Below are 25,901 nucleotides of genomic sequence, written 5' to 3' on the forward strand. Positions count from 1 at the left end.
GTACACTATCACATTTTATGGCTTCGTCACCTTCCAGGTGTCGGCCAGCACAGTTCGATTCAGGGTCTAAGTGGACTTTCTGGGTCGGGGTGTGTCAATTATCCTTTTAGAAACACTTGTGACTTACTTGAAACTGCTATTTCACAAATACTTATTCTCATAAACTATACTTAGAAATGATTACGCTTCAGTTGATTTGTTTTTTTTTTTTTTTTTTAAGTGCTCGCACTTGTAATTACTTTCACTAGAAACATGTTGAAATGTTTATTAAGAATTTTCATGAAAATAAACATTGGACAAATGTTTATCTAAAAAACATTTTATGACTTAAAAAAAACTTAAGTGTTTCTTAAAAAGGTAATTACAAGACGCAAAATATAATATGAAACAATTTTGATGCTCAATGTCTGAAAGCTCTTTTATAAAATTAATTTTGAATTGCATAAAGCACTTTAATGTGCTTTTCATATTTCATTTGAATTTATAGTTTAAAAAAAATTCATCAAAATTACTTGCAGAAATAAAATCATTTTCAAACGAACAACTTTGTTTTCTTCAATTCCAAAATACAAAAGAAAAAAATTGGTTTTGCCAGAGGACAGTGACCTACTGTCAGTGACGGTCAGTCAGTCAGAGTCCTTTCCTTACCTTTATAATTTCAAGTGGAAAGTATCTCCATTAAAATCTGGTCCGATTCCAACAGGATCCTCCTCCTCGTCCTCTTCCGTTTTTTTATTTACGAGGTTAGAGCATTTATAAAAATATGTCAAATTCAAAATATAACATTTAAATTTGATAGCTCTCTTCATAATTTAAAATATTATCAATATTTTATATGTTAAAATTTATTTTTTCATTTATATTTTTTTTAAATAAAAACAATAGAAGTTAAGTTATTATTGGTTTAAACATAATAAAATAATATTTAAATATACTAGTATTTAAGGTAAGATAAATGGAATGTCTTTAAAAATAGTAAAAACCAAATTTAAAAACAGCTTCAAATTTGATATTTCTTTGTTTATGTCGGCTTAGCCTTGTTTTTCATGTCATCTTTGACATTCGATAGAAGTAAATGGTACATCATCAGTTATATGTCTATGTGATATTTTTAACATCTCATTTGAAAATGATCTTAACCTTACAATGAATTATCAATGATATTTTTAAACTTTCGTCCACAAAATCAATCAAAAGCCCAAAGCAGCATCAGTGCCGTAGTATTTGTTTGCTCCAATTATTAGTGACGAAATCTTCATCTCCCACCAAAAAGAAGCAAGCTTGACAAACTCAATGTATCACCACCATCATCAGAACAACTGCAAAGTCAGTAACACAGAGTTCGCGGATGTTGATTTCGATGACCCCATCTTCTCAAATCCCATTCTTTCATCTCCCAACTTCCCCCAACGCACCACCACCGCCAGCGCCACAGTTGCGCTGGCCGACGCCGACCGCCCACAACCGCAACTGCACGTGCCGCTGCCGCCGAAGGTGCAGCAAAAACTGAACACCATATGCGAGGAGAAAGAGCAGCCGCAGCCGGACGCCGAGTTGAGAAGGAAGCTGGGTTTGCTGGGCGAGGAGAAGGCACTCGAACTCCTCGGTGAAATTTACAACACGAAAACAAAGATTAGAACCCTCAGTGGATACATCGGGTTCATGCTCGGCCAAGAAAAATACCGATGTACCCCTCATTCTCCTTCTCCTTCTCCTTCCCCTTCCCCTTCGAAGTCTGCCCCAGCTGCTTCTCGTCTTCTTCACAGCCCGTCTTCTGCTTCCTCCATCACTCCTGGTCGTCAAGGTCAGATTCTTTGGTTTAAACATAATAAAATAATATTTAAATATACTAACATTTAAGATAAGACAAGTGAAATATCTTTAAAAATAGTAAAAATCAAATTTGAAGACAGATTCAAATTTAATATTTCTTTGTCTATGTCAGCTTAACAAATAATGATACGTTATTTGTTACAGTTATATATTTATGTGATATTTTTAACATTTTCTTTAAAAATAACCATAATCTTATAATAAATTAATAATAATATAATTCAAATTCGTTTTTAAGAAAAATTAAACTTTCATTCACAAATAAAAAATACCAGTAACCCATAGTAAACGGCACGTCAAAACTTTGTCCTCAATTCAACATCCACAAAATCAATCAAAAGCCCAAAGCAGCATTAGTGCTGTAGTATTTGCTTGCTCCAATTGTTAGTGACGAAATCTTCATCTCCCACCAAAAAGAAGCACGCTTGACAAACTCAACGTATCGCCACCATCAGCAGAACAACTGCAAAGTCAGTAACACAGAGTTCGCGGATGTTGATTTCGATGACCCCATCTTCTCAAATCCCATTCTTTCATCTCCCAACTTCCCCCAACGCACCACCACCGCCAGCGCCACAGTTGCGCTGGCCGACGCCGACCGCCCACAACCGCAACTGCACGTGCCGCTGCCGCCGAAGGTGCAGCAAAAACTGAACACCATATGCGAGGAGAAAGAGCAGCCGCAGCCGGACGCCGAGTTGAGAAGGAAGCTGGGTTTGCTGGGCGAGGAGAAGGCACTCGAACTCCTCGGTGAAATTTACAACACGAAAACAAAGATTAGAACCCTCAGTGGATACATCGGGTTCATGCTCCGCCAAGAAAAATACCGATGTGCCCCTCATTCTCCTTCTCCTCCTCCTTCTCCTTCCCCTTCCCCTTCGAAGTCTGCCCCCGCTGCTTCTCGTCTTCTTCACAGCCCGTCTTCTTTTTCCTCCATCACTCCTGGTCGTCAAGGTCAGATTCTTACTTCGTGGGTTGTTTTGTTTTGATTAACTAGTGATGGGTTTTCTTTGCTGATTATTTTCGAAACCGATTTCTGATATTTTTGTCGAAGAATGCTAGAATCCCACGTCGGAAAATTGTCGATTGATAAAAGGAATTACAATATATAAGAATGGCTTCTAATAACGCCAATGTCTTTGATGATACACCCTTCGTTTGTTATAGTAAATAAATGCAAGTTGGGACAATATTGATGTGATTAGCGGTTGACTGTTATAATTAGTAGTGGACCGTTATGATTAGTCATTGATCGTTAGTCCGTCTCTTTGAAATACCGAATCAACTAATAAGTCCAATAGACTTTTCTGCAACTTCTCTAGAAAAAAAATTCATCGAAAACAAACTCAAATTCTTTCGTTTTTTTTTTTTGGTCAAACAATTTTTTTCTTTTTTTTTTGTTATACAAAATTTTTTCGTAGTTGAATCCATGATGGCTGTCACATCCCCGTTCGGGCCCCCACCACATCTCGGGCTAGACTCTACCGTAGTACGATATTATTCGCTTTGGGCCCCAACCACGTCCTCATGGTTTTGTTTCTGAGAACTCACACGAGAACTTCCCAGTAGGTCACCCAACCTGGGAATGTTCTGGCCCCATACTCGCATAACTTCGGAGTTCCTACAGAACCCGAAGCCAATGAGCTCCCAAAAGGCCTTGTGCTAGATAGAGATGAGAATATACATATAAGGCTTATAGGATCCACTTCCTTGGGCGATGTGGGATGTTACGATCCACTCACATGGGTGATGTGGGATGTTACAATCTACCCCCCTTAGGGGCCTGACGTCCTCGTCGGCATACTTCCGACCAGAGATTGGCTCTGATATCAAATTGTCACATCCCGACCCGAGCCCCCACCACATCCTGGGCTTGACTCCACCGTAGCACGATATTGTCCGCTTTGCCCCGACCATGCCCTCACGGTTTTGTTTCTGGGAACTCACACGAGAACTTCCCAGCAGGTCACCTAACCTGGGAATGCTCTAGCCCTGTACTCGCATAACTTCGGAGTTCCTATGGAATCCGAACCCAGTGAGCTCCCAAAAGGTCTCAAGCTAAGTAGAGATGGGAATATACATATAAGGTTTACAGGATCCACTGCCCTGCGCGATGTGGAATGTTACAATGGCTCACTTTTATTAGGCTTTTAAATTTAGCTTTATTTTTCCTTTTTCATTACGGGTTCTAAATTTTAAACTATTAATTTTTATATTATACATGGATGCAATGTGATGGGCTTTTATAGGCTTCATACGTGTGCTACATCAAGCCACTAATGGAATTTTTAACATAATCAAATTGTGAGGACGAAATTGATGACTCAGCCAATAAAACAAAGATGAAATTGATGTGTTTAAAACATAGAAAACTAAATTGGCATCCCGTTAAAGGTTTAAAAGCATAAAGATTATTAGTGATAAAATATTTATATGTTATTGGTTCTTGGAAAGTCTTTCCTAGTCAAAATTCTATCCGATAATCTTAAAAGGTACTTGGAAAGTATCTCCTAGTGTGTGACTAGCAAAAACTAGAAGAGAAAAGAGAAACATGTGCGGTCTAATAAACAACATATATAAAACGAGTTCTTCACTATACAATATTTTAATTTACTAAAATAATAATAATTTTAAAAAACTTATACATATGATTGTTTTATTGAAATGCAACTTTGTAGTAGCGGCAAACTCGCATTTATTGAATGGGTGATTTAGGCTTTTGAATATTAAAGCTAAAAATGCCGACATGAAAAGAAAGAGTTGAAAATAAAAAATAAACTTGGTGACGAAGGTATTGTAAACAATAAAGCCACAATCTTTTGAAGAAAGCCATTAGTGTTGATTTACTTCTCGTGAAAAATATTTTCTTACTCAGCAACAATAGTTTCTTATTAAATTCTTGCCAAGGGACGTTCTTGATTGTTATAACACATTTAGCTATTCTACAAACACTTGGGCTTTATTTGAAACTGCTTTTTTATATATAAAGATTATTGTTTTCTTGGGCTGCTGCAACTTAACGGTGTGTTCAGCCATGGATTCTGCTTCTGTGAAAACGTTCCTGCTCGATGTTAGAGCTTCTGCGAATTCGTTGTTGTCGCAGTACGAGCCTCTGGTTCTGGTTTCTGCTACGTTCTTTGTTCTCCTTGCTCTCCTTGCTCTCCTTGTCTCTTCCACGCTTCAATCGGCTATCCATGGCCTGCGGGAGAAGGGACTCAAAGCCACACTCCTAGGGTTCTTCATGAGCTCCATCAAGTCAGTGACCTTTCTGCACAATAACACTCAGTTCCGCTATTATTTGTTAGATTTGGATATAATCTGTAATGTATTTGTTGGGTTTTGTTTAATTTTGTAAACTGCAGGTTGGTTCCTGGCGACAAGAGTTGCATCGAAGCTGGGAAGCAAAAGGTCTGTTTTTTTATATATAAAGATTTCACCTTTATTTCAATTTCTATTTTTTTGTTTTAAATTTTGATTTCTGGCGCCTGTTGGCTGGTTTCTGCTGCCAATTTATGCATTTTCTTGAGAGAATGAATATTAGTGCCACACAGGACTGTGCATTTTGTTGTCTCTTGAAAGACGAACATTCAATGCAGTTTGTTCAGAGGCTGTTGATGTGCAATCAATAGCTCAGTTGTGATTTATTTGAGGATTTTAACGAAAAATCCGTAGTACTGTTTAGTTTAATGAAAAATCACATTTTTATACTAAAAAGTTAAATTTGATACTATTCATTTTACCCTTTATTTTGTCCTTATAGTTAAAACTCAAAATTTTCAAACCATTTTCATTAGTTTTCATTTATTTTTATCCTTAAGGGTTTTATTGTATTAAATGTTTGAACCGGTCCCCCTCCCTTTAGTTATTAACTACAAGAGTAAATTATAGCAATGATCTTTCAACTTTGACTAAATTGGAGTAATGATCTATCAATTAAAAACTTATTACCATTGGTCCCTCAACTTTAATCAAACTGGATAAATGGTCCTTTAATTTTAATTCAATTGGAGCAATGGTCTCTCAACTTTAACCCAATTGTAGCAATGATCCTTTTAACATAACTCGTTTTGACAAACTTCTGACGAAGTTCATGAAAATGACCCTAGTTATACGTTTTAATGAGTTGAGGGACTCCAAATGTAGTCATGGTCATTCCAACATAACTTATTTTGACAAAATTATGATGAAGTTGACAAAAAGGATCATAGCTACACATTTTGATGAGTTGAGGGACCATAGCTGTACGTTTTGATGAGTTGAGAATCAATATTAATACTTTTTAATTGAGGTACTATTACTCTAATCAAGTTAAAATTAAAAAACCATTTCTACAATTTAATTGATCAGCAAAGAATTGAATTTTAAAGGGGCATTGTCTTTAGTAAGGTCATCTCCAACCGAAGGGTCCAGAGGGCCAGAGGCCCGAAAATAGCTCGAAAACCGTTTCCAACCAAGGGCTAGGCCAGAGGACTGTGGAATCTCTAGGGCCCCATGGAATCGGAGACGGCTAGAGGGCTGGAGGGCTGGCTGCCAGCCCGAGGGTGGGCAAAAAATATAACATTCATGTCTGTTATAACCGATAGGATTGCTTAAAAAAAATTGAATACAACGGCTAGCCTAGCCGTTGTATTCAATTTTTTGTTTTTTTTTTTTTGGTTTTTTGGGTTATTTTTTTTTTTTAAATTCTTAAAAACTCTAATTTTTTTTCCTATAAATACCTAAACCATTCATTAAATTTAAGTTCTAATTTTTTTGGTTTTTTAGGCCAGTTATCGTTGTAGTTTTTAAATTTAAGTTGTTGGATTTGAATTTAAATTGTTGTAGTTTTTAAATTTAAATAATAAATTATGTTTGGCCCTATAGCCCTTTGGTCCTCGGTTGGAGACGGTTTTTCGTGACAGGACTAAAACGAGCCATATGGCCCTCAGTTGGAGACTGGAGGAAAATATGGCGATGTACTGTATATTAAAATATTAATATCAAGAAGAATCTCTTGAATGATCAGAGGGTTAAAACGAACCCTCTAGCCAACCATCGGTTAGTTGGAGATGGTCTAAGCCTTTCAAATTTCGTCCCTGCCGTTAACAAGTGACATAATCTCTCGGTTCCCAATAAAAAAGGCTACACGCTTTCAGTTGCACGATCACCCTATTATTGATACAGATGGCCATGGCGGATTCCACCGTCCCAATAAAAAACCCATCTTTCTCTCCTCCTCCGTCATATATGGCCGCCGCCGGCGGTCTAAATTTGCAACCGCAAACATATATTTTCCTGCCGCAGTCGGTGGAGCAGCTGCTGCGTCGAATTTGCGAAGAGAAAAAGCATCCCTGGCCAGAAGACGACGTTTTGCGGAGGCTGAGTTCGCTGACGGAGATGAAGGCACTCGAGCTCCTCCGTCAGATTGCCCGCGCCAAAGAAGTTAAGACTCTCAACGGTTACATCATCTGGCTCTGTCAGGCCCAGTATTCCTCCTCTCCTTCGCAATCTTCTCTTGCTTCTCAATTCCAAGGTTTCAGACTAATTGATGCTGTTGATTGTGACCGTTGGTTTGGCTGACTGAATGTCTGAGAGTGTGTTGACTTGGGGGTTGCAGGTGTGACTCTCACTCATCGCTGCTCCTCAGCTGTTGAGCAACCTGTAGCTATAGGCAATGGAGAAGCAGAGCTGGAAGCTTTGGGAGGACTTGAATTCAGAAAACAGTTTCTGATTCTAAATTACTCTGGAGGGTATGTCAAAGTTTGTTCTCTCTCTCTCTCTCTCATCTGTTTACTTTATTAGGGTTTATCTCTCTGTTTGTTTACCGGGTCTCTCTGTCTGTTTGCATATTAGGGTTTCTCTCTCTGTTCGCTTACCGGGGTCCCTCTCTCTGTTTGCTAATTAGGGTTTCTCTCTCTCTCTGTGTTTGCTTATTGGGTTTTGTAGCTTACTTGCTTTTGGGTGTCTTCATGTTTGTTTGGTTCCTTTAGAATGCAGTTGGGAAGTGTTATAGCGGCGGAGACTATTAGGAGTTGGAAAGATTTGCCAATGCATGTATTTGAGACCAGAGTTTGGGAAGCTTTGGGTCGCAATTATATCGGCAAGGAAGACCGGCGTTTGGTGATTATGATCATTTTCTCTCTCTCTTCTGTGATTCTTGGTCTTGTGTGAATTAATGTTTTATCATAATCTTCGCTTAACTCTTGTCCTTTTTCGCATTTTATTTTTTGGTGTATTGCAGACTTTTGAATGGGATTCGGGAAAAACACACCTCTATCATTGTTATGTTTCTTTGGATGGGAGTTGCAAATTCAAGGTTCTGTACATTCAACAACCACCCCTCCCCCCGTAGAAGTATATTTATAATCAGAAACATGAGTTTGCACACACACACAAGGCAAAAGTTTAACAACGTGGTATATATCAGTAATTGCTATGGGTGTTTCAAGCACTACTGATTAGTTTTCAAATTTCTAGATCATTGGTTAGGTCGATTGGGTGGATTTTAGTTGAAAACTTACCTATAAAAAATGTACATGCTCTGAAAATGGACATCCTTTTTACTTGTGTTGATCTTAGATAGCTCAGCAATGGGCACTGAATATTATCCTATCACGTACCAAAATAAGTGATTTCCACTGGATTCTATATATGCATTCAAATTTTTTAATGGTATTCATGTTGCCATTGCCAATGTTGTCATTTGGTTGCATTTGTGATATGTTGTCATTTCCTTGACTTTTTTCCAGGGTCCGTTTCTAAACAAAGAAAGAACTCTCCTACAGAAAGTTTTAGGAGACGACAATGTTTTAATGGTGAAATTCGCTGATGAGGGGAATGGGACAGGGCCCTCAAATTCTTACAATAATAAGTATGCTACATATCGCAAGGTTGCAAGAGAAGGGATTCTTGTAGGGTTGCGACGATATCGTTTCTTTGGTACGCTTCTAAATTCATATAAGGGGTTTTTGAGATATTTCTCTTGGGTACTTTTCTTGATTGAGTTCACAAGTCTAAGTACTTAATATGAATTGTATGCTTAATATAATGCATGTTAACAATCTTAAGATGTATTGATGATCCTTTTCTCTATATTCTCCTTTTGTAAACACAAATATAGGATGATATGCGTCTCCATGCTTTTTTACTGATTGTGTTTGTGTATGAGGAACGCTTGTTCTTGAATTTTCTTTCATTCTTCTCATGGTTTAGTTTTTGGGTACTATCGGTAAATCAATAAATTTTATCATAGACCATTTTTTCCTGGTGAATCTAAACCTGTATTTTCATCCTTCAATATGTTGAGGAACCTAACAGCATTGGTTTTTTCTTTGTCTATCTGCATACGGTTATGATTCAGTGTTCAAAGATGGTGGTAAAGAGGAAAAGAAAAAAAACCCAACTTCATCACCCGTGAAGTGTTATTTTGTTCGTACGGACTCTGATGCTTCAATTGACAGGGATGTATGGCATATGTTAGCTAACAGAACAATTTATGAAGCAAGATCTCTTTTCATGCATGCCCATACTGTGTCTAGTGTGGCCACCTACATGGCTAGGTATGCAAATGTTTTTAGCACAAACAAATTCGATTCTTCTTTTCTTCTTTTTGTTTGGTCAGACAAACAATTTCTATTCAATTAGTATATAGTGACAAGAATTATGCAGACATTATTCTTGTCATATTGAAGCATTGTTTACTTTATGAATTTTAAATTGCATCCTTGTTTCGAGTGCAGGTTTTCACTCATTCTGTCAAAGACAATCAGATTTCCAGTAGATCTGTCAGTTGTGAATGTTGAGTTTATTGATGAGGAATATTGTAGGGTATGATTCTTAAACTTTTTTTTTCTATGAATTATATTGATGAGGAATATTGTTGGTTCATTTTTCAATTTAAAAACCCAGTTTTTCGTTTTTTTTTTTTTTTTTTTTTTTTTTTCTGTGAACTGCAGGATGAATCTGGTAACCTTATTTACAGAGATGACAAACCGCTTATACATACAGATGGCACTGGATTTATATCTGAGGATTTGGCTTTACTTTGTCCGAATAACATATCCAAAGGAAAGCGTATCAGTAATAAAAAAATCAAGGTTTGTCATTTTATATTTCAAAGTTAGAAATAGAAGTCAAGTAGAAATGCAGCTCTCTTGTCCATCCATATATCGCCTTATGCTAGATTGGTTTGTTACACAGCTTAGAACTTCGTATGTTAAGCTAATATGTATAATTGAGTAATCTTATTCCCCATAATTCTTATTTTCAGTATTTTTCTAGTCTGAAAGTGCAAATGTCTTCTACTCTTTTCATAGCTTATCCTTTGACTTGTGATGTCAGAGACTTCCGAATCATAATGAACTTGATGGCAAGGGTATGGAAAAGAAACAGCCTGGTTCTAGAATCGGGGAACCGGTACGTAGATGTAGAGTATTGCAATTGCTCTTCTCTTTTCAAGATTCTGGTAAGCTTACATATTTGGTCGGCAATGTATTCTCATTTCCTTTTGCTCTTATCTTCCCTCCTTGCAGCCTTTGCTCATACAGTTCCGACTGTTTTACAAAGGCTGTGCTGTTAAGGGAACGTTTCTTGTCAACAAAATGGTATGGTTTCTATCATTTTCTTATGGAATAGAAAACATGATGCTGTTAGCTTTATGAAAAAATACCTCACTGTTAAATTGAATTATCTCAATTGGGACATTTCATTGTATTGTTCAAGTCGAGGTCATAAACCACAACCTCGTTGATTAAATTATTTGTTTCATTTTTGAAGTAACTTGATGTCAAACAATTTATTAAGAAGTTTATGCTTAGTAATTATGCAAATTTTTGGGAATAGTTATTTGTGCTAATTTTGTAGTCTTCTCTTCATTCCCTTAGTTTTACCATATTGTACACTATTTTCAATTTTATATATTAAACCTTGTAGCTGCCACCGAAAACAGTCCAGATTCGACCTTCAATGGTTAAAGTTGAGATAGATCCAGAACTTTCAGATAATGAAACAGTGAATGCATTAGAGATAGTTGGAACAAGGTAAATCCTTCAACTAACACTAATATTTGCATAATTTGCGTTGCTGTTGCTCAGCGCAACTGGCGTCAACACACATTAAAGTTTAAGGGCTCCAGTTTTAATGGTCAAGCCGTCAAAGTTTTTTTTTTTTTTTTTTTTTTTTTTTTTTTTTGGGGTGGGGGTGGGCATTAGCGTGTCTTAACACTATTGGTTAATTAACATCTTAACTTCAGTTTTTATCTTCCAGTATTCCACCCGGGAAGTCATATTTATCGAGGAATTTAATTGCGCTTCTATTCCATGGAGGGGTGCCAAAAGAATATTTCATGGAAATACTTGAGAGAGCTTTGGAAGATGCTCATAGTGTTTTCTGCAATGCACATACCGCACTCAAAGGTGTTAAGTGTTACCATGACCTTGTTATCTGCCTTTGGGATAAATAACAAACTAGAATCCTATTTCTTTTGTGGATCAAATAGCATTCTAGTTCCTTGATTCCCCTACTCATTCTTTTATTTGCAGTTGCCGTTAACAATGGTGAGATTGATGACAATTCCAATACGGCAAGAATGATCCTATGCGGTATTCCCTTAGACGAATCATATTTGCAATATTGTCTATCGATATTAATAAAAGAGGAAATGAAAGGTCTTAGAAGAGGGAAACTGTATGTTCCTGATTGCTATTACTTGATGGGGACAGCTGATCCAACCGGGATTCTAGAGAAAGACGAAGTTTGCATTATCCTGTATGTATTATTTCTGGCCCATTTTCCTCCCCCGTTGTGTCAAATCATGCAAGAATTTGATAGCATATTCGAAATTGATGTCTCTAGCAATGGTGTAACATTGAAATGTATTGTCTATGATTTCCGTAACTGTATTATTTCTGTAAATTTGTTACTTATACATGTTTTCTTTCTTGATTATCTATCCTATGTTAGTTTTGTTCATCTATGTAGAGTTTTGAGTTGCTGAATATAGTTCACTTATACTTTTGATGGAATTTTTTCGGCCTAATGACATGATATATGCAGTGACGGCGGACTAGTTTCAGGCAAGGTATTAGTGTATCGGAATCCTGGTTTACACTTCGGGGATATACATGTTTTGAAGGCCACTTATGTGAAGGAGTTAGAATATGTTGTTGGAAATGCCAAGTATGCTATATTTTTCTCTCGCAAAGGCCCGCGTTCTGTAGCTGATGAAATAAGTGGTGGGGATTTTGATGGTGATCTCTACTGGGTTTCAAGAAACCCTCAGGTTGGTGGTTGCATAAAGTTCTGTTTCTACCTTCTACCCAGTTGTGTTTTTGTGTGTAACACTTTGTGACCGGAAATTCGGAATTACTTCCAGCTACTGGAGTATTTCAAACCCAGTGAACCTTGGGTTCCGGCTTCTTCAGCTCCTAAAGCTGCCAGTGTCAAACCAGCTAAGCTTTCGAAAGAAGACCTAGAAGAGCAGCTCATAAATCTGTTTTTGACAACTAGATTTAAACCAAGGTATGCATTTGACTTTGTTTTGTAGCAATTTGAATTGTACTACATTTAGTCCTGGTTGATTTTATGGACGGTGAATCTCTCCTTGTTGTCGGAGTAATTAAGCAAGCATTCTCTAGCGATACATTACAATTCTCTCAATTATAGTTCACAGAAGAATTTCTTCCGTCTCAGTTATGCAATGAGTGAGGCAGCTGATAGCTGGCTGGCTATGATGGATCGCTACTTGACCCGAGGAGATAGTAGCATTGATGAGAACTTAGTGAAGGCAAACATACTGCGTTTGGTTGATATATACTATGATGCGCTAGATGCGCCGAAGAAAGGTGGAAAGGTTAGTTTTATTTTTTGTTGCTTCACTTGCGTCTCTAGCGCTTGGTGTCATACAAAGAAATTCTGGCTCATTTGCGCAATCCCTAATCTCCGAACTTTCATCCTTTCAAGTGATTGGCATTGCCTTGAAATTTGGTTTTTTACTTATTGAGTGACAGGTCGAAGTTCCCAAAGACTTGAAGGTGTCGAAGTTTCCTCATTACATGGAAAAGAAAAATTCATACCTTTCAACTTCAATTTTAGGATCGATTTATGACACGGTGAATGAGTACCAACCAGAGGACCTCTCAACCAGAGGTGATAAAAGGTATTCTAAGATTTGCTACTCGTGAGAAAATAATAGTTTTAACTTGCTCTACCTCTTTACCTCTCTTCAGAAGTTAAGAAACTTCCCATTTTCGACGTTGAAGTCCCTGAGGAGTGCTTGATCAAATGGAGGGAACAATACAAACAGTACAGGTGTGACATGACCTCGGCATTGCGAGATGGTGATCGAGAGGGGAAGAATCAGGCTGCCGGGGAGCTCATAACAAAGTATAGAGAGGTGAGGATGTAGGTACATGTTCGTAATTGAATATGAACAAACAGTTTGGGACAAGTAGTAACATATTCGGATTTCTGACTGTAGATTCTATACGGTGGTGATGATTTCGACAAGAGTACAAGGCCGATGGGTGAAATATTTGACGAGGCCATCGCGATATATAATATCTGTTACGACTATGCCAGGAGTGCAGGTGTAAGTAAATGCGGGTTTGCATGGAAAGTTGCAGGGTCAGCTCTCTTCAAACTTCACTGGATCAAACAAGGTGATGAATGCCCTTTTCTGGTGTCACCATCTGTCTTGAAGGAAATTCTGTAACTAAGAAATGGTTCGTGTAATCTAGCTAGCCTTTAACGACTGTTTATGGTCACGAAATGTTGTATATATTGTAGCATATTGTACCAATTTGTCATTCCCAACTAGTTTGGAATGACAAACTCAAATGTTGAGAATAAAATCTACTATAAAGTGAAGATACTAGCAATTTTCTCACTTGTTTTTATTTTTATTTTTATTTATTTACTTTTTGAATCATCTGTTTTATCCTATAAAAATCTACTATAAAGTGAAGATACCCCGGTTTCCTGCGAACCGCGTGGAAAAGAAAACTCACTGGACGAACACTGCATATCTGTCATGGCCGGCCCTATCATAAACAAACAAATAATGTTAGGGAGATTAAAATTTTAAACTAAATGATGTGTCATTGATAAGAAATATGTATGTTAATTAATATTTAAATAATAATTTAATGATCAATCATTACCTCATTTGGTTTACAAATTTGGTAAAAATTTTAATCTTTTTAACATTACCTAAACAAACACGCAACTCAAAATTCAAATGATGAAATTAAATAGTTCAAAATATCATAGCCCTATAAAAAAAATCTTATCAAATGATATGAAAATTTGACTCGTTATCCAGTTAGTTAGAATATATAAAAAGTAATAATTCTATTGATTACTGAAATTTTAATCCTGACAACTTGAAAACGTGATACGTTAATGATTGTGTTAGTTGGTGGTAGTGAGTGGTGTCTCAAGATACGTGGTTGTGTGATGGAATCACAGTGCAAGAAAGTAAATTAAGTAGAAGAATACAAAGGAAGAAACAGAAAATAGAATATTTATTATGATGATTTAAGATTTTTTTTTAGCATTCTCTTTTTTCTCACTGGAAGTCTATTTACGTTAACATTTCCTTTTTTCCTTATATTTTTATGTATATCTTATTATGATGATTGAAGATTTTTTTTTTAATTTTTTATTAAAATGTTAATTTTAGTAAATTAAATAGAATGTAACAAAACTCGTTGTTAGGTTATATCGGTACGTTTGATTATAATGTTACATTTGGCTACTTGGTACATTTGAATTTTTGGTACATTTGGTTTCTTGGTACATTTAAATTTTGGTGAAGTGAAGATGCCTTTAAACAAATTATATGTAACTTAAAAAATAGAAAAATGTTGATGTGGCAATTGGTCAAAGCCTCTTAATCAAATCTTAGAAAGGAACCAATGTTTGATCTAAAATGTATTGAAAAAATGCAGGGGATTCTAATTTCTCCTTTTCAAAATGAACCAGATTCGAAATCATTTAGGCATCTAACTATTATACAATAATCATGCCATATTATTCAGTTAAAAACCGAAATATTAAGAGCGTTAATCGAGCAGTTAGAGTCATTTTATTTGTAGAATTAGTTTCTAACAATTAATTAGAAATAATAGTACGATAATATAATTTAAAAGGAGAACCGAAAAAAAAGATAAAACGAAGTTAAAATGGTAAGGAAAATTTTATTTGATTTTTAACTAAAATATCAATATTTCTTTAATCCCAAATTTACTGCTTACAATACCCTCACAAATCCAATTCAACATGAAAATTTATCTTTACACCCATATGATTTTTAGCACTATTACAATGACATTAAATTGTATTGGAGCGTTCATCCTCAAGTCCCAAAGCTTAATTTTATTCTCTTTCCCAGATTTCACCATGAGATGCTATTATGGTGGAATGCGATTGCAGGGACGAGTCCCACTGACACAGAAGTCTTAAGTAGAGGACCAGAGCTTGTAGGCTTCCACATGAAAACTATACCAAGTGATTGACCCAAAGCAACAACCCCAATATAGGGGTTCACCAGCACTGCATCGCATCAGTCCATTAGACATACATGTATTCACCACCTCGAATCGCATCCGCAGCTCCTTTTCTGTCTTCTTCAGCCTCATTTTCCCTCTCCTTCCAACTCTCGTACGACTTTGGTGCCAATTGATGTAAATGGAAATTACTAAAGCCCCTTGATATGTTGGACTAATAAGAGTTCAAACAACGCCGGAGCCTTGAGAAAATTCTGGAAAAAAATGCCTAAATATTAAAGAATCATAGCCCCTAACTTTAACATATGATAGTTTGTGTATATACCAGAAATTTAGGAAGAGGGAGGAAGGAAGAGATGGGGAGGGAAGAGATGGCAGCAGCAAAGAAAAAGAACAAAAATATAATATAAAAAGTTCGAAATTTGACCCAAAGAAAAGCAAATGGGATCGAAAAGTCCTTGCAATGTCTGTAATTCCTTTTGGTGTTTTGGGTTGCAGAGAATACCGGGAGGATGTCTGCAACAATTTCCAGTTGAAATTGTTGCAGAAAGTTTAACAAACTAAGGAAGATTGATGAAAAAAAACTGCAACCCAAATACTCATTTTCTAAAATTTAAAAAGATTAGAAATCTAACAAATAAAAAATTTATAAATCAAGTCGTATCTTAATTAGAGGATTCAACACTTTAAAACTACCATCTATCAATAAAAAAAACTTGCTTTTCGCTACAAGAGCTATTAAGATTTTAGACTGAATGAGCTTATGATAAATAATGAGAGATGATAAGATTTAATTATAATCTGTGAATTTATTGATAAATTTGAGTTTAATTATTAATTTTCTTTTGTACTTCTTAATAATTATGCAATCAGGTAAAAATGAAAATTAACATTTAAAATTTAAGTAGATGTAGAAAGAAGTTACATCAATTTAAATAAAATTTTCCAAATAGTAATTTAGAATACTTGCATGATTGACAGACAGCAATGGACATGTGTATTATAATCTCATTGTCCAAGTGATTCACTCCGTGTACAACTCTCTATCCTCTCTGCACAGACAAAATCTCATGTCTCCGTCTCCCTCGCACTCCCACCGTCTCCCTCTCCTCCTATCCTATCCATTCCCTCGATAATTTTCCTCAGTGATCTGTTGCCTCAGAAAAAACCCACTCATCCAATTCAATCATATCGTTCATCTACCCCACCACCTCCACTAATATATTAAAGAAAGTAGTTTCACACTTTAAACCCCTTCCCCTGTTTACTTTTTCCGTTCTTTTCTGTTAATAATTCAGGAAAGAGAAAAATGATTGATTAGTTAAATCGAAAACGACCCTTAACCCTTTTAATTTTCTTTTACCATTTGACTTTCCATGTGAAAAAAAGCCAAAGTCTTCGATTTGTATATGTGGGAATGTTACAGCGCTCGCTGTTTCTTTTAGTATTAAAACAGAGCACTCCATCTGCTTCTGCTTCTTGTGCTCCTACTTCTGCTTCTCTGATAAGCGTTTTTGAGCTCAAAGGGTCACTGAGAAAGGTTGGTGCTGAATCTGATCTTAAGTTATCGCTTGGGTCGTTGAGAATGGCGAGCAAGGTCACGGATTCTACGGTTCAGATCGACCCCAAGTCCACCGTCGGCGGCGGCGTTGAGGATGTCTATGGTGAGGACACTGCCACCGAAGACCAACTTGTCACCCCCTGGACTTACTCCGTTGCCAGGTGATCTTTCATCAATTTACCTTTTTACCGTCTTGGTTTCGTACTTTCATATATCGGTAAAAAAGTTTGCAGTTTTGATGCTGTTTGTTTATTTTCAAGAGGAATTGAAAAAAATCAATATAGTTGTCTATCTTTTGTATTAATTAAACCGATAAATATTAATATTTTGATTTTCGGGAAATAACTGAGTTACAAATCTCAACGGCGGAAATGAACGCTTTTTAGTATTTGTCAGTTAATGTTTGATCAATATATCGTCACGATCACTTTCATTATTAGATCAGTTAATATTTTATCAGTATGTCGTTAATATTTGATTTTGATCAGTTTAACAATTGAGATTTGTAAATTAATTATTTGATCAAGCATCACATTTTGGTTTAAATTACGAATTTGACCGTAATACTTACATTTTTTTTTCTTGAGGCTGCAATACTTACATTTATTTTATTAAATTTTTGGTGGGTTTTTGACACAGTGGATATTCTTTGCTGAGAGATCCTCAATACAACAAAGGGCTTGCATTTACAGAGAAAGAGAGGGACGCTCATTACTTGCGTGGCCTTCTGCCTCCAGCAACTGCTTCTCAACAACTCCAGGTTTCAATTTTTTTCTCAACGACGTTGTCGTTCATTTTTTAACGGCTTAAACTTTTCGAGTATTTTAACATGGTATGGGAGTTTTGGTTTCACGAGGTCCATAACTTTAGTGCATTTCGTAACTAATTTATGCATGGCATAGCAATGCTGAATTTTGATCTGACTGTTGGTTTTTCTTGTTTTACTGCAAATTTGCTAACCAGGAGAAGAAGTTGATGAACACTATCCGACAATATCAAGTCCCGCTGCAAAAGTACATGGCGTTAACAGAACTCCAGGTAGTTTTTCTTTTACCAGTATTGGTTTTGTTTAAGGTTGAATTCGGGTTTACTTGTGCAGTTGGATTTGTACCCTGTTACTGATCGGTGTTTCAAACTTTCAAATATGTTAAATGACAATTGGGGTTTACTGCTTACATTTTGCCTATTCACTTTTTGCTGAAACAAAGATGTAGAGGACCATTCAAGTTTTCTTTGATTAACAGGAGAGGAATGAGAGGCTGTTCTACAAACTGCTCATTGATAATGTCGAGGAATTACTTCCGATTGTCTACACTCCGACTGTTGGTGAGGCTTGCCAGAAATTCGGAAGCATCTTCAGGCGCCCTCAGGGTCTATACATTAGTCTGAAAGAGAAGTATGAACATCTACTTGCACAGTGATGAAAATTTCATTTCTCTCAACATAATCTTAACGTGAAAATCCCTTGAACATTATAGGGGTAAAGTTCTAGAGGTATTGAAGAACTGGCCTGAAAGGACTGTTCAGGTTATTGTCGTGACTGATGGTGAACGTATATTGGGACTTGGTGACCTCGGTTGTCAGGTAAGGTGTTGGAAGCATTTTCCCTTTGATTTAAGAACATTTTTTTTTTTTTAATAACAATGAAAATGGAAAGTTACCTGCCTTCACATGACGCTATTGAACTTGTTTTAGGGGATGGGAATTCCCGTAGGGAAGTTGGCCTTGTACACGGCACTTGGAGGAGTTCGCCCCTCAGCAGTAAGCTTTTTCCTATTTACTAATTACCAATCATTGTTTACGCTTGAAGTGGTTGCATTGCAAATCATTGATGTCATAGCATTTTTATTCATTTTAACCAAGAATTACTTGGACTTTCCTCTGCAGTGTTTGCCTGTGACGATTGATGTTGGGACAAACAACGAGCAGTTGCTGGAGGATGAGTTTTACATCGGACTCAGACAAAAGAGGACAAGGGGAAAGGTTTCCCTTACTCTAGTCTCTTGTTAATTTACTTGCATGATCTAGAATTATACAGCTTAACTTAATGCGAGAGATTTTGATCATACTTGCAGGAGTATGAGGATCTTTTGCAAGAGTTCATGAATGCCGTCAAGCAGAACTATGGCGAAAAAGTTCTTGTACAGGTTACCTCTTATGTGACATCATCTACTCATCAGATTTTTGGGGTATAAAATTTTCACGTAGTTCTGAGGTTGTCTAGTCCCTTTATATTGAAATGTGCAGTTTGAAGATTTTGCAAACCACAATGCTTTCGAGTTGCTGTCCAAATATAGAACATCTCATCTCGTCTTCAATGATGACATACAGGTACAAATTAAATAACTGACGGAGCTTGCACGATAGCCTTTAGGTTAGGTACACCTTGTTTCTTTCCCCTTTGAACCATTTTTTCCTTGTATCAGGGGACGGCATCTGTAGTTCTTGCAGGAGTTGTGGCAGCGCTTAAATTGATAGGTGGATCCATGTCTGAGCACAGGTTTTTGTTCCTTGGTGCCGGTGAAGTAAGATTTTGTTAATATATTTGTCAATTTGTATCTTTACTACATCAGATTGGTGGAGAATTAAGAGTAGTCTAGCTCTAAAGTATAATTCTCATCCTACTGTTACTTCGTGGTCGTAGGCTGGTACCGGTATAGCAGAACTAATAGCTCTTGAGATCTCAAAAAAGGTATTAACTTTTTAAAATCATATGCAAAAGGCATGCCAATTTGGGAGATGTGAAGAACTTCTAGAAATGATTGATCAATGGCCTTTCTTCATTTATTTAGTTCTGTTCGTCTCTTGTAGACAAAAGTTCCTGTGGAAGAGACCCGTAAGAAGATCTGGCTTGTTGATTCAAAGGTGGGTAGCGTGCTCGATCAAGATTATGACTGTCCCTTATCAAATTTTCTTACTTCCTCTCACATACTTAACGCAGCACACGAATTGTCTTGCAGGGATTGATTGTTAGCTCTCGTAAAGATTCTCTTCAACATTTTAAGCAGCCTTGGGCTCATGAACATGAGCCTGTTAAGGATCTTCTGGATGCTGTCAAGGTTTGAATCAGTTAATCATCTGATATATTTATAGATACATAAAGTTGTGTAAGTCTCAGTTTTTTATCGTACATTCATACTTCATCAGGCAATTAAACCAACAGTTCTTATCGGATCATCTGGTGTTGGAAGAACATTTACAAAGGAAGTGATTGAAGCAGTATCGTCCTTCAATGAGGTAATCGTCTCCTTTCTCTTACCCCCTTTCTGTGTATATCTTCTTGTATGTGGGTGTAACATTTTCAGCACTGGTTTTATTGATATTAAGAAATGAATGCTGCAGAAACCTCTTATTTTGGCTCTTTCCAACCCAACATCACAATCTGAATGTACCGCTGAAGAAGCTTATACTTACAGTGAGGTATGACAATTACGTTCGCTTCTAATCTGTCGTTACTTGATTGAGGATTTACTGTACAAATGAACTAATTTCTCTTTCATGATTCTTGTCTGGCTTCCATTTCCAAGGGTCGCGCAATTTTTGCCAGCGGAAGTCCATTTGATCCTGTTGAGTACAATGGCAAAGTTTTCATTCCTGGCCAGGTAATGCAAATGTAGCTTGTAGTTTGAAGACCAACTTTAAAAACATTGGTTTGAGTATCACTAACTGAGATTTTTTTGTCGTCCTTCTTAATTCAGTCCAACAATGCATACATTTTTCCTGGATTCGGTCTGGGTTTGGTTATCTCTGGAGCAATCCGTGTTCACGATGACATGCTTCTGGCAGCCTGTAAGTAGATGGCAGATTTTGAACGACTTAATTTTGAGAAAGCATGGAAAGTAGAACTTGTATCGCATATTCCGACTTCGCGTTTACCATTTGTTCAAATTTTGGTTCTCCTAAAAACAGCGGAAGCTTTGGCGGGGCTAGTTTCTGAGGAGAATTTTGCACAGGGGCTGATTTATCCACCATTGTCAAACATCAGAAAGATTTCTGCCCAAATAGCTGCTAATGTAGCTGCAAAAGCATATGACCTTGGTAAGTTTTCTTCTTCTTCTTTTTGTTACTTTGGTGTGATCGGAGTTCAAACCGAAAAAACTGTCATTTCTTCCATGCACCATGTAACTCTTTTTCATCTTATGCTTTTGAAGGGGTGGCTACGCGTCTCCCTCGTCCCGAGAATCTTGTGAAGTATGCCGAGAGTTGCATGTACAGTCCCACCTACCGAAACTACCGCTGAACAATCCGCGGCTCTATCTTTTGTTGTGTGTATGCTTCGTTTCGAGGCTAATTATAAAGAATGTGTTTTCTTGAAATGTGTTGTATGAGTGCTTGTGAAATTGGTGAGAGATGATGCTTGTAAATCATCTGTTTCCAAATTCGAATAAATATGCTAATTGTACTTGTTGCTCCATATCAAATGCATTAGCTTCCCTTCATATTTTGCTCTTTGATGTCGGTGACGACGTCACCCAGTCACCCGGTCACCCGGGCTTCAATTCATACGTTAGTTCCGATAGTTACTCAAATGTGTTTCCTCAAAGAGTGCACTTACGTTGTTAAAACGAGCGATAAAGCAAAGAATCAACATAGGATCTTGGTTGCAGGGGCAAATATTCTTGAACCACTTGGAAAGATAAGCCGCCCTTTGCGAGTGTTGACTGCGCACTCAACGCCACTTTCTAAAAGCAAATGGAATAATATATGTGGCACCAAAGACACAAAGAAGATGGTGGTTTCCTTTTCAATCGTTGGAAAATAGGGAAAATTAGGGTTCTTACCCCACCAATGTAGGCACTAACATGGCTAGAAGCCAAGTAAAGACTAAAGTGTTGATATTAATCATACGAGGAAGTGCATTCTTCAATTCTTACCGCACCCGGTTTCACCGTGAACCACAAATATGCAGCCCTACGACACACACTGTACCGTACGTTTAATTTAGAACGAATTATATGATTTGTACCAGGTCAGTACGGTACAGAATGTGCAACAAAATTGGTTGAAATTGCATTGTGGTAGGGTACAAGATTACAGGGTTATATGAATTTACAAAGGGGTACAGTTGGAACACTTATGTAACACATTATCAAGTACAACAAATGTTGAACTATATGGAAACTTATGTTTGCTATCTGAGAGGATGGTGATTCATCTTCATTTGCAGGAGAACGACAAACTTAATTGTTATGTTCCGTGTCGACATTCAGATCAGCGTAAGTATCGTAATAGCGCTGCCTCAGGGAAGTTTGGCACAAGATCGAGGGAAACGTGGAAAAGTAGACAGATACAGGAATGCAGCGAACAGTAAGAATATCATTCTAAATGCTTTATGATTCGAATTTCAAAACTGCCATCCTTTGGCTACATAATTTTTTTCAGTTGCTAAAATACCTATACAATAGTTCCAGCATAATATTTATGTCAGAACTTACTTGGGAGGGTTCTTTTCAGATTAGCAGGCAGGCAAGCACTCAACAAGACAATCGTGACTTGGTTCTATAAAGTATGCGATCTGCCAAGGAAAAGAAGCAAATGAGATGTATCGTCCAAAATGCGAAAGTATGTGCTGTAAAGAAAGAAAAATAAAATTGGTATATCGTATATGTGAAAGTTAACATAACGAATGCCGTGTAAAACCCGAGAAAAGAAAACAAAAATCAAGTAATTGAGCCCATGTACAATTCCAGCACAGATAAAATAAGCGAAATTGATGGTTTACATTTGAATCAGATGACGGACATAATCAACAAGAGAATCTTACACAGCATAAAAACACTGAAAACTGATATGGTCTAGTACGCCATGAAATAGAAAAAGTAAAGAAGAAAAGGAGTCATACAAAGTATCTGTCTTGACCATTCCCTACAACTCTATGCAATGTGGACCTGAGCACAAAAACAAAGCAGGAGCATGCGTCACGATAGTTGAATACAAAAATTCTAAAAGGAGAATGCACATATATAAAGATCAAAAAGAATTGCAGAGCTCCAAACTGCCAGCATTCATCTTCTATGATCATATAATGAAGATAGAACTAAGGGAGAGGAGCAGTACTTGAAAACACGTTGCTCCAGCGTTCCAGCATATCACCAAGATTCACTGTAAATGATCTGAAATAATAAACAGAATTACCACTCAATCAAAAAGGTGTCGTCGCATTATATTTGCTGCTATGGACCTGGCATCTACAATTTTTCACCGTTCTAAATCGTGAAATCTTCAAAATATGTTACTAACAATGAAGCTAACTTGTGCTAGTGTTATAAACAGTACTCAGTGGACCATATATCTGCAAACAAGGATATAACTATAGCATATATGAGTCATCCCAACTTAAGCCACTTTAATGGTATCGATCTCCCTCGGAGAGTACAATGACTAACCCTTTTATTGGTGGTACATTTTCCCATACTTGAGGTTTCGCATCCTTATCCTTGCATATCTGCGAAGAGATAAAGGTGGAATAACAGATTAATAATGCAATAGTTATAACTGCCTTCTTAATAATGGTAATATAGCTGAAGTTCACATCATCCTTCTTACTTGCAGACCTACAACATCATCTGTTGCCAATAGGGTTCTAAAACCAAAGTCTGAATGAGCTCCAGCTCCAAAAATTCCATTCGCAGGATCAGAAACTTGACCTATATAACAAATGAACACCATCCTATGAGTTAAAATAGTTGTAGGATTAAATTACAAAACTTTTGATTGAAAATTTACCATCGTAGTGTAGTAACCCTAGTGTTTGTATGGCCTCGCCAAGCATTTCTGGCTTGTCGAAGAAATGGATGTCGAGATCAAGAGCAAGGGCCACAAGCCTGCCAACTGATTTAGCCACTTCCCTAAAATGATTTACATGAAAACAGTTCAACTCAGCGTATATCATCCATTCTAGAAAGAACTAATCTAGAAGAAGAAATATGGAAAAGGAGTATTGAAAGTTAAGATGCTAATCAATCATTCATCCTAAAACCTTGTCACTAGAAATCGGACCCTACGATATTCTGCCGAACAGAGTTGCAAACTTGGCAGCAGATATGAGTAAATGCCGAGAGGGAAACCAACGATTTCTAACATGGAACGAACATTTATCACGTGCTTATCGACACACATGCACAAGCACTCTGATCCTATAAAACATATGTAGTTCCAAGTACAAGCGCACAACTTACAAGCATTGTCTATGATATTCCTCCATGATCCCCACTCCAACCCGGCAACAAAAAAGTACAAAATGATCAATAAGAGCACTTCCACTGTGGGCAATAGCCTTATGGATTAGCTTCATATTAATTCCAACCCCCACCCCGAAAAAAAAACCCCTCCAGCCCATCTCGGGAGCCCAACCAAGAGGTCAGGCGTAAATCCAAGGCCCAAGCGTCTAGATGGATGTAATGCGTGATGCAAGGCTGACGCCAATAATGTAATTAAAAAAATTTGCGCCAGGCACGTGAGCAGTGTCATTGACATATTTTTTCAGGCAGTGGCCTCGCTCAGATATTGTAGCTTCAGCAACGTGGCTGTTTCTAGGCCGTTGAATTTCTATTTTTTTTTGTAATCTAACGGTCTAGATTAATTAAGTTAATAAAAAAAAAATTCAAAAAATAAAAAATCCGAATTTTTTTTTCTTTTTCTATAAATACCTTACCATTTTCTCCCACCTTATACTACATTTCAATATTTTCAACGATTCTAAACAGGTAAGGTCAAGTGATGCGGCGAAATTGGTTAAAAATCTTATCGAAATCTATCCATAAAAATTGAACTTTCATATAATGACACGTGACGTGATGAGATTCGTTAAAAATCTTATCTGAAATTAAAAATAATCTAGTTCCAAATACTATAAAAGTACAAAAAGGAACTATAAAACCAAATTTTGCTAGAAATCCAGCATTAAATTCCACATCTTGCAGTATTTAACTGGAGCAGGCCAAACATTAGGGCCATAAAACGGCTTTTTAGCTTATGGGTCATCTTCTTGTAGCTCAACTCCTATGTAATACGCCTCCTTGTAATCTCCTACTCATCGAAAACCCGAAATTTACGAAACAAGAACAAAAACCCAGAATTTTAATCCACAAAGATAAAAAAAAAAACCAGAAATTGTACTATCCGAATGATTTAATACAAACCGTGAACTTGGTTTTCATGATCGAGATGCTGGTCGAGATAAGGGGTATATCCCCTGTAGTTCTTGTTCCTCAAAAGCTCCATTTTTGCACTCAATGGCAACTCGAAAAGCCTCCTACTCTGATCAAACTCCTCCGCCATGAACTCCTCGCTTATTCCATGATTCAGCAAGTAGAAAAACCCGCAATCCAAACACGCCTAAAACAACCGAGAATTCAATTTCCTTCACTACCTAGATTAGAAAACCAGAAACTATTCAAAACCCAGAAAAACGTCGAAGAATTTATGTGGGAGTCGTTGTAAACACGAAACGTTCCTGAAAACAAGAGACAAGAATACGTGTACAAAATATATTTTTGTATTAATGATTTTTTAGGGTTACAATCTCTTTGTAATTTGGTCCTCTGATTCTATCTCCGTAGGATGTAGGTTTGTGGATGAGTTGTTGATCCAAAGGGTCGTCGGGGCTTGATCTAAGGATGAACAGTTGATGAATGGATCTTCAAGAGGCGTTGGGCCGGATCTTGAAGAATGGGTGTATGAGTTTGTTGAGGTTGTTGATCCAAAGGGCCGTTGGGGCTTGATCTTAGGATGAACGGATGATGAATGATGAACACTTTCTTCAAGGGGCCGTCGGGGCTTGATCTTGAAGGTTGATGGATGAGTGGATCTTCAAGGGCTTTTGGGCTTAATCTTGAAGAACGATTGGATGTGTGGATTTGTTGAGGTTGTTGATCCAAAGGGCCGTTGGGGCTTGATCTTAAGATGAACGGATGATGAACGATGAACACTTTCCTCAAGGGCCGTCGGGGCTTGATCTTGAGTTGGTGGAAGTTCTTCAAGGGCCGTTGGGGCTTGATCTTGAAGGAGGATTTGATGAAGAA

At 37.1% G+C, this 25,901-nt stretch overlaps 2 protein-coding genes and 1 pseudogene across 4 annotated transcripts; 2 read left to right on the forward strand and 1 right to left on the reverse strand.

Moving 5' to 3' along the window:
- The first annotated feature begins 6,974 nt into the window (after nucleotides 1-6,974).
- On the forward strand, nucleotides 6,975-13,694 carry LOC137743202 (probable RNA-dependent RNA polymerase 3). 3 transcript variants are annotated; one of them, XR_011069446.1, is made up of 19 exons: nucleotides 6,975-7,345; nucleotides 7,430-7,562; nucleotides 7,803-7,932; nucleotides 8,054-8,128; nucleotides 8,562-8,751; nucleotides 9,173-9,371; nucleotides 9,552-9,639; nucleotides 9,768-9,908; nucleotides 10,153-10,227; nucleotides 10,344-10,415; nucleotides 10,744-10,850; nucleotides 11,077-11,225; nucleotides 11,352-11,577; nucleotides 11,866-12,091; nucleotides 12,185-12,330; nucleotides 12,502-12,661; nucleotides 12,819-12,967; nucleotides 13,038-13,204; nucleotides 13,289-13,409. XR_011069446.1 is itself a non-coding variant. In XM_068483089.1 (19 exons), the coding sequence occupies exons 1-19, from the start codon at nucleotides 6,997-6,999 to the stop codon at nucleotides 13,520-13,522; spliced, it is 3,006 nt and encodes a 1,001-aa protein (XP_068339190.1). In that variant the 5' UTR covers nucleotides 6,975-6,996; the 3' UTR covers nucleotides 13,523-13,694. The 3 variants fall into 3 exon arrangements, 2 of the variants coding, with proteins under 2 accessions (XP_068339190.1, XP_068339199.1); XM_068483089.1 differs by having other exon boundaries at nucleotides 12,819-12,957; nucleotides 13,289-13,694; XM_068483098.1 differs by lacking the exon at nucleotides 6,975-7,345 and adding an exon at nucleotides 7,666-7,718 and having other exon boundaries at nucleotides 7,411-7,562; nucleotides 12,819-12,957; nucleotides 13,289-13,694.
- Nucleotides 13,695-16,720: 3,026 nt separating this feature from the next.
- LOC137746893 (NADP-dependent malic enzyme-like) lies at nucleotides 16,721-21,315 on the forward strand. Its single transcript, XM_068486913.1, has 19 exons — nucleotides 16,721-17,039; nucleotides 17,518-17,638; nucleotides 17,842-17,916; nucleotides 18,123-18,274; nucleotides 18,357-18,462; nucleotides 18,574-18,639; nucleotides 18,766-18,861; nucleotides 18,954-19,025; nucleotides 19,126-19,209; nucleotides 19,305-19,403; nucleotides 19,523-19,570; nucleotides 19,690-19,743; nucleotides 19,839-19,937; nucleotides 20,026-20,115; nucleotides 20,221-20,298; nucleotides 20,406-20,480; nucleotides 20,577-20,667; nucleotides 20,788-20,916; nucleotides 21,030-21,315. The coding sequence occupies exons 1-19, from the start codon at nucleotides 16,735-16,737 to the stop codon at nucleotides 21,116-21,118; spliced, it is 1,929 nt and encodes a 642-aa protein (XP_068343014.1). The 5' UTR covers nucleotides 16,721-16,734; the 3' UTR covers nucleotides 21,119-21,315.
- Nucleotides 21,316-22,309: 994 nt separating this feature from the next.
- LOC137717928 (2-oxoglutarate-Fe(II) type oxidoreductase hxnY-like) lies at nucleotides 22,310-25,211 on the reverse strand (annotated as a pseudogene).
- Nucleotides 25,212-25,901: the final 690 nt, after the last annotated feature.

Source organism: Pyrus communis, chromosome 1 (genome assembly GCF_963583255.1).
Source record: "Pyrus communis chromosome 1, drPyrComm1.1, whole genome shotgun sequence".
Taxonomy (NCBI): domain Eukaryota; kingdom Viridiplantae; phylum Streptophyta; class Magnoliopsida; order Rosales; family Rosaceae; genus Pyrus; species Pyrus communis.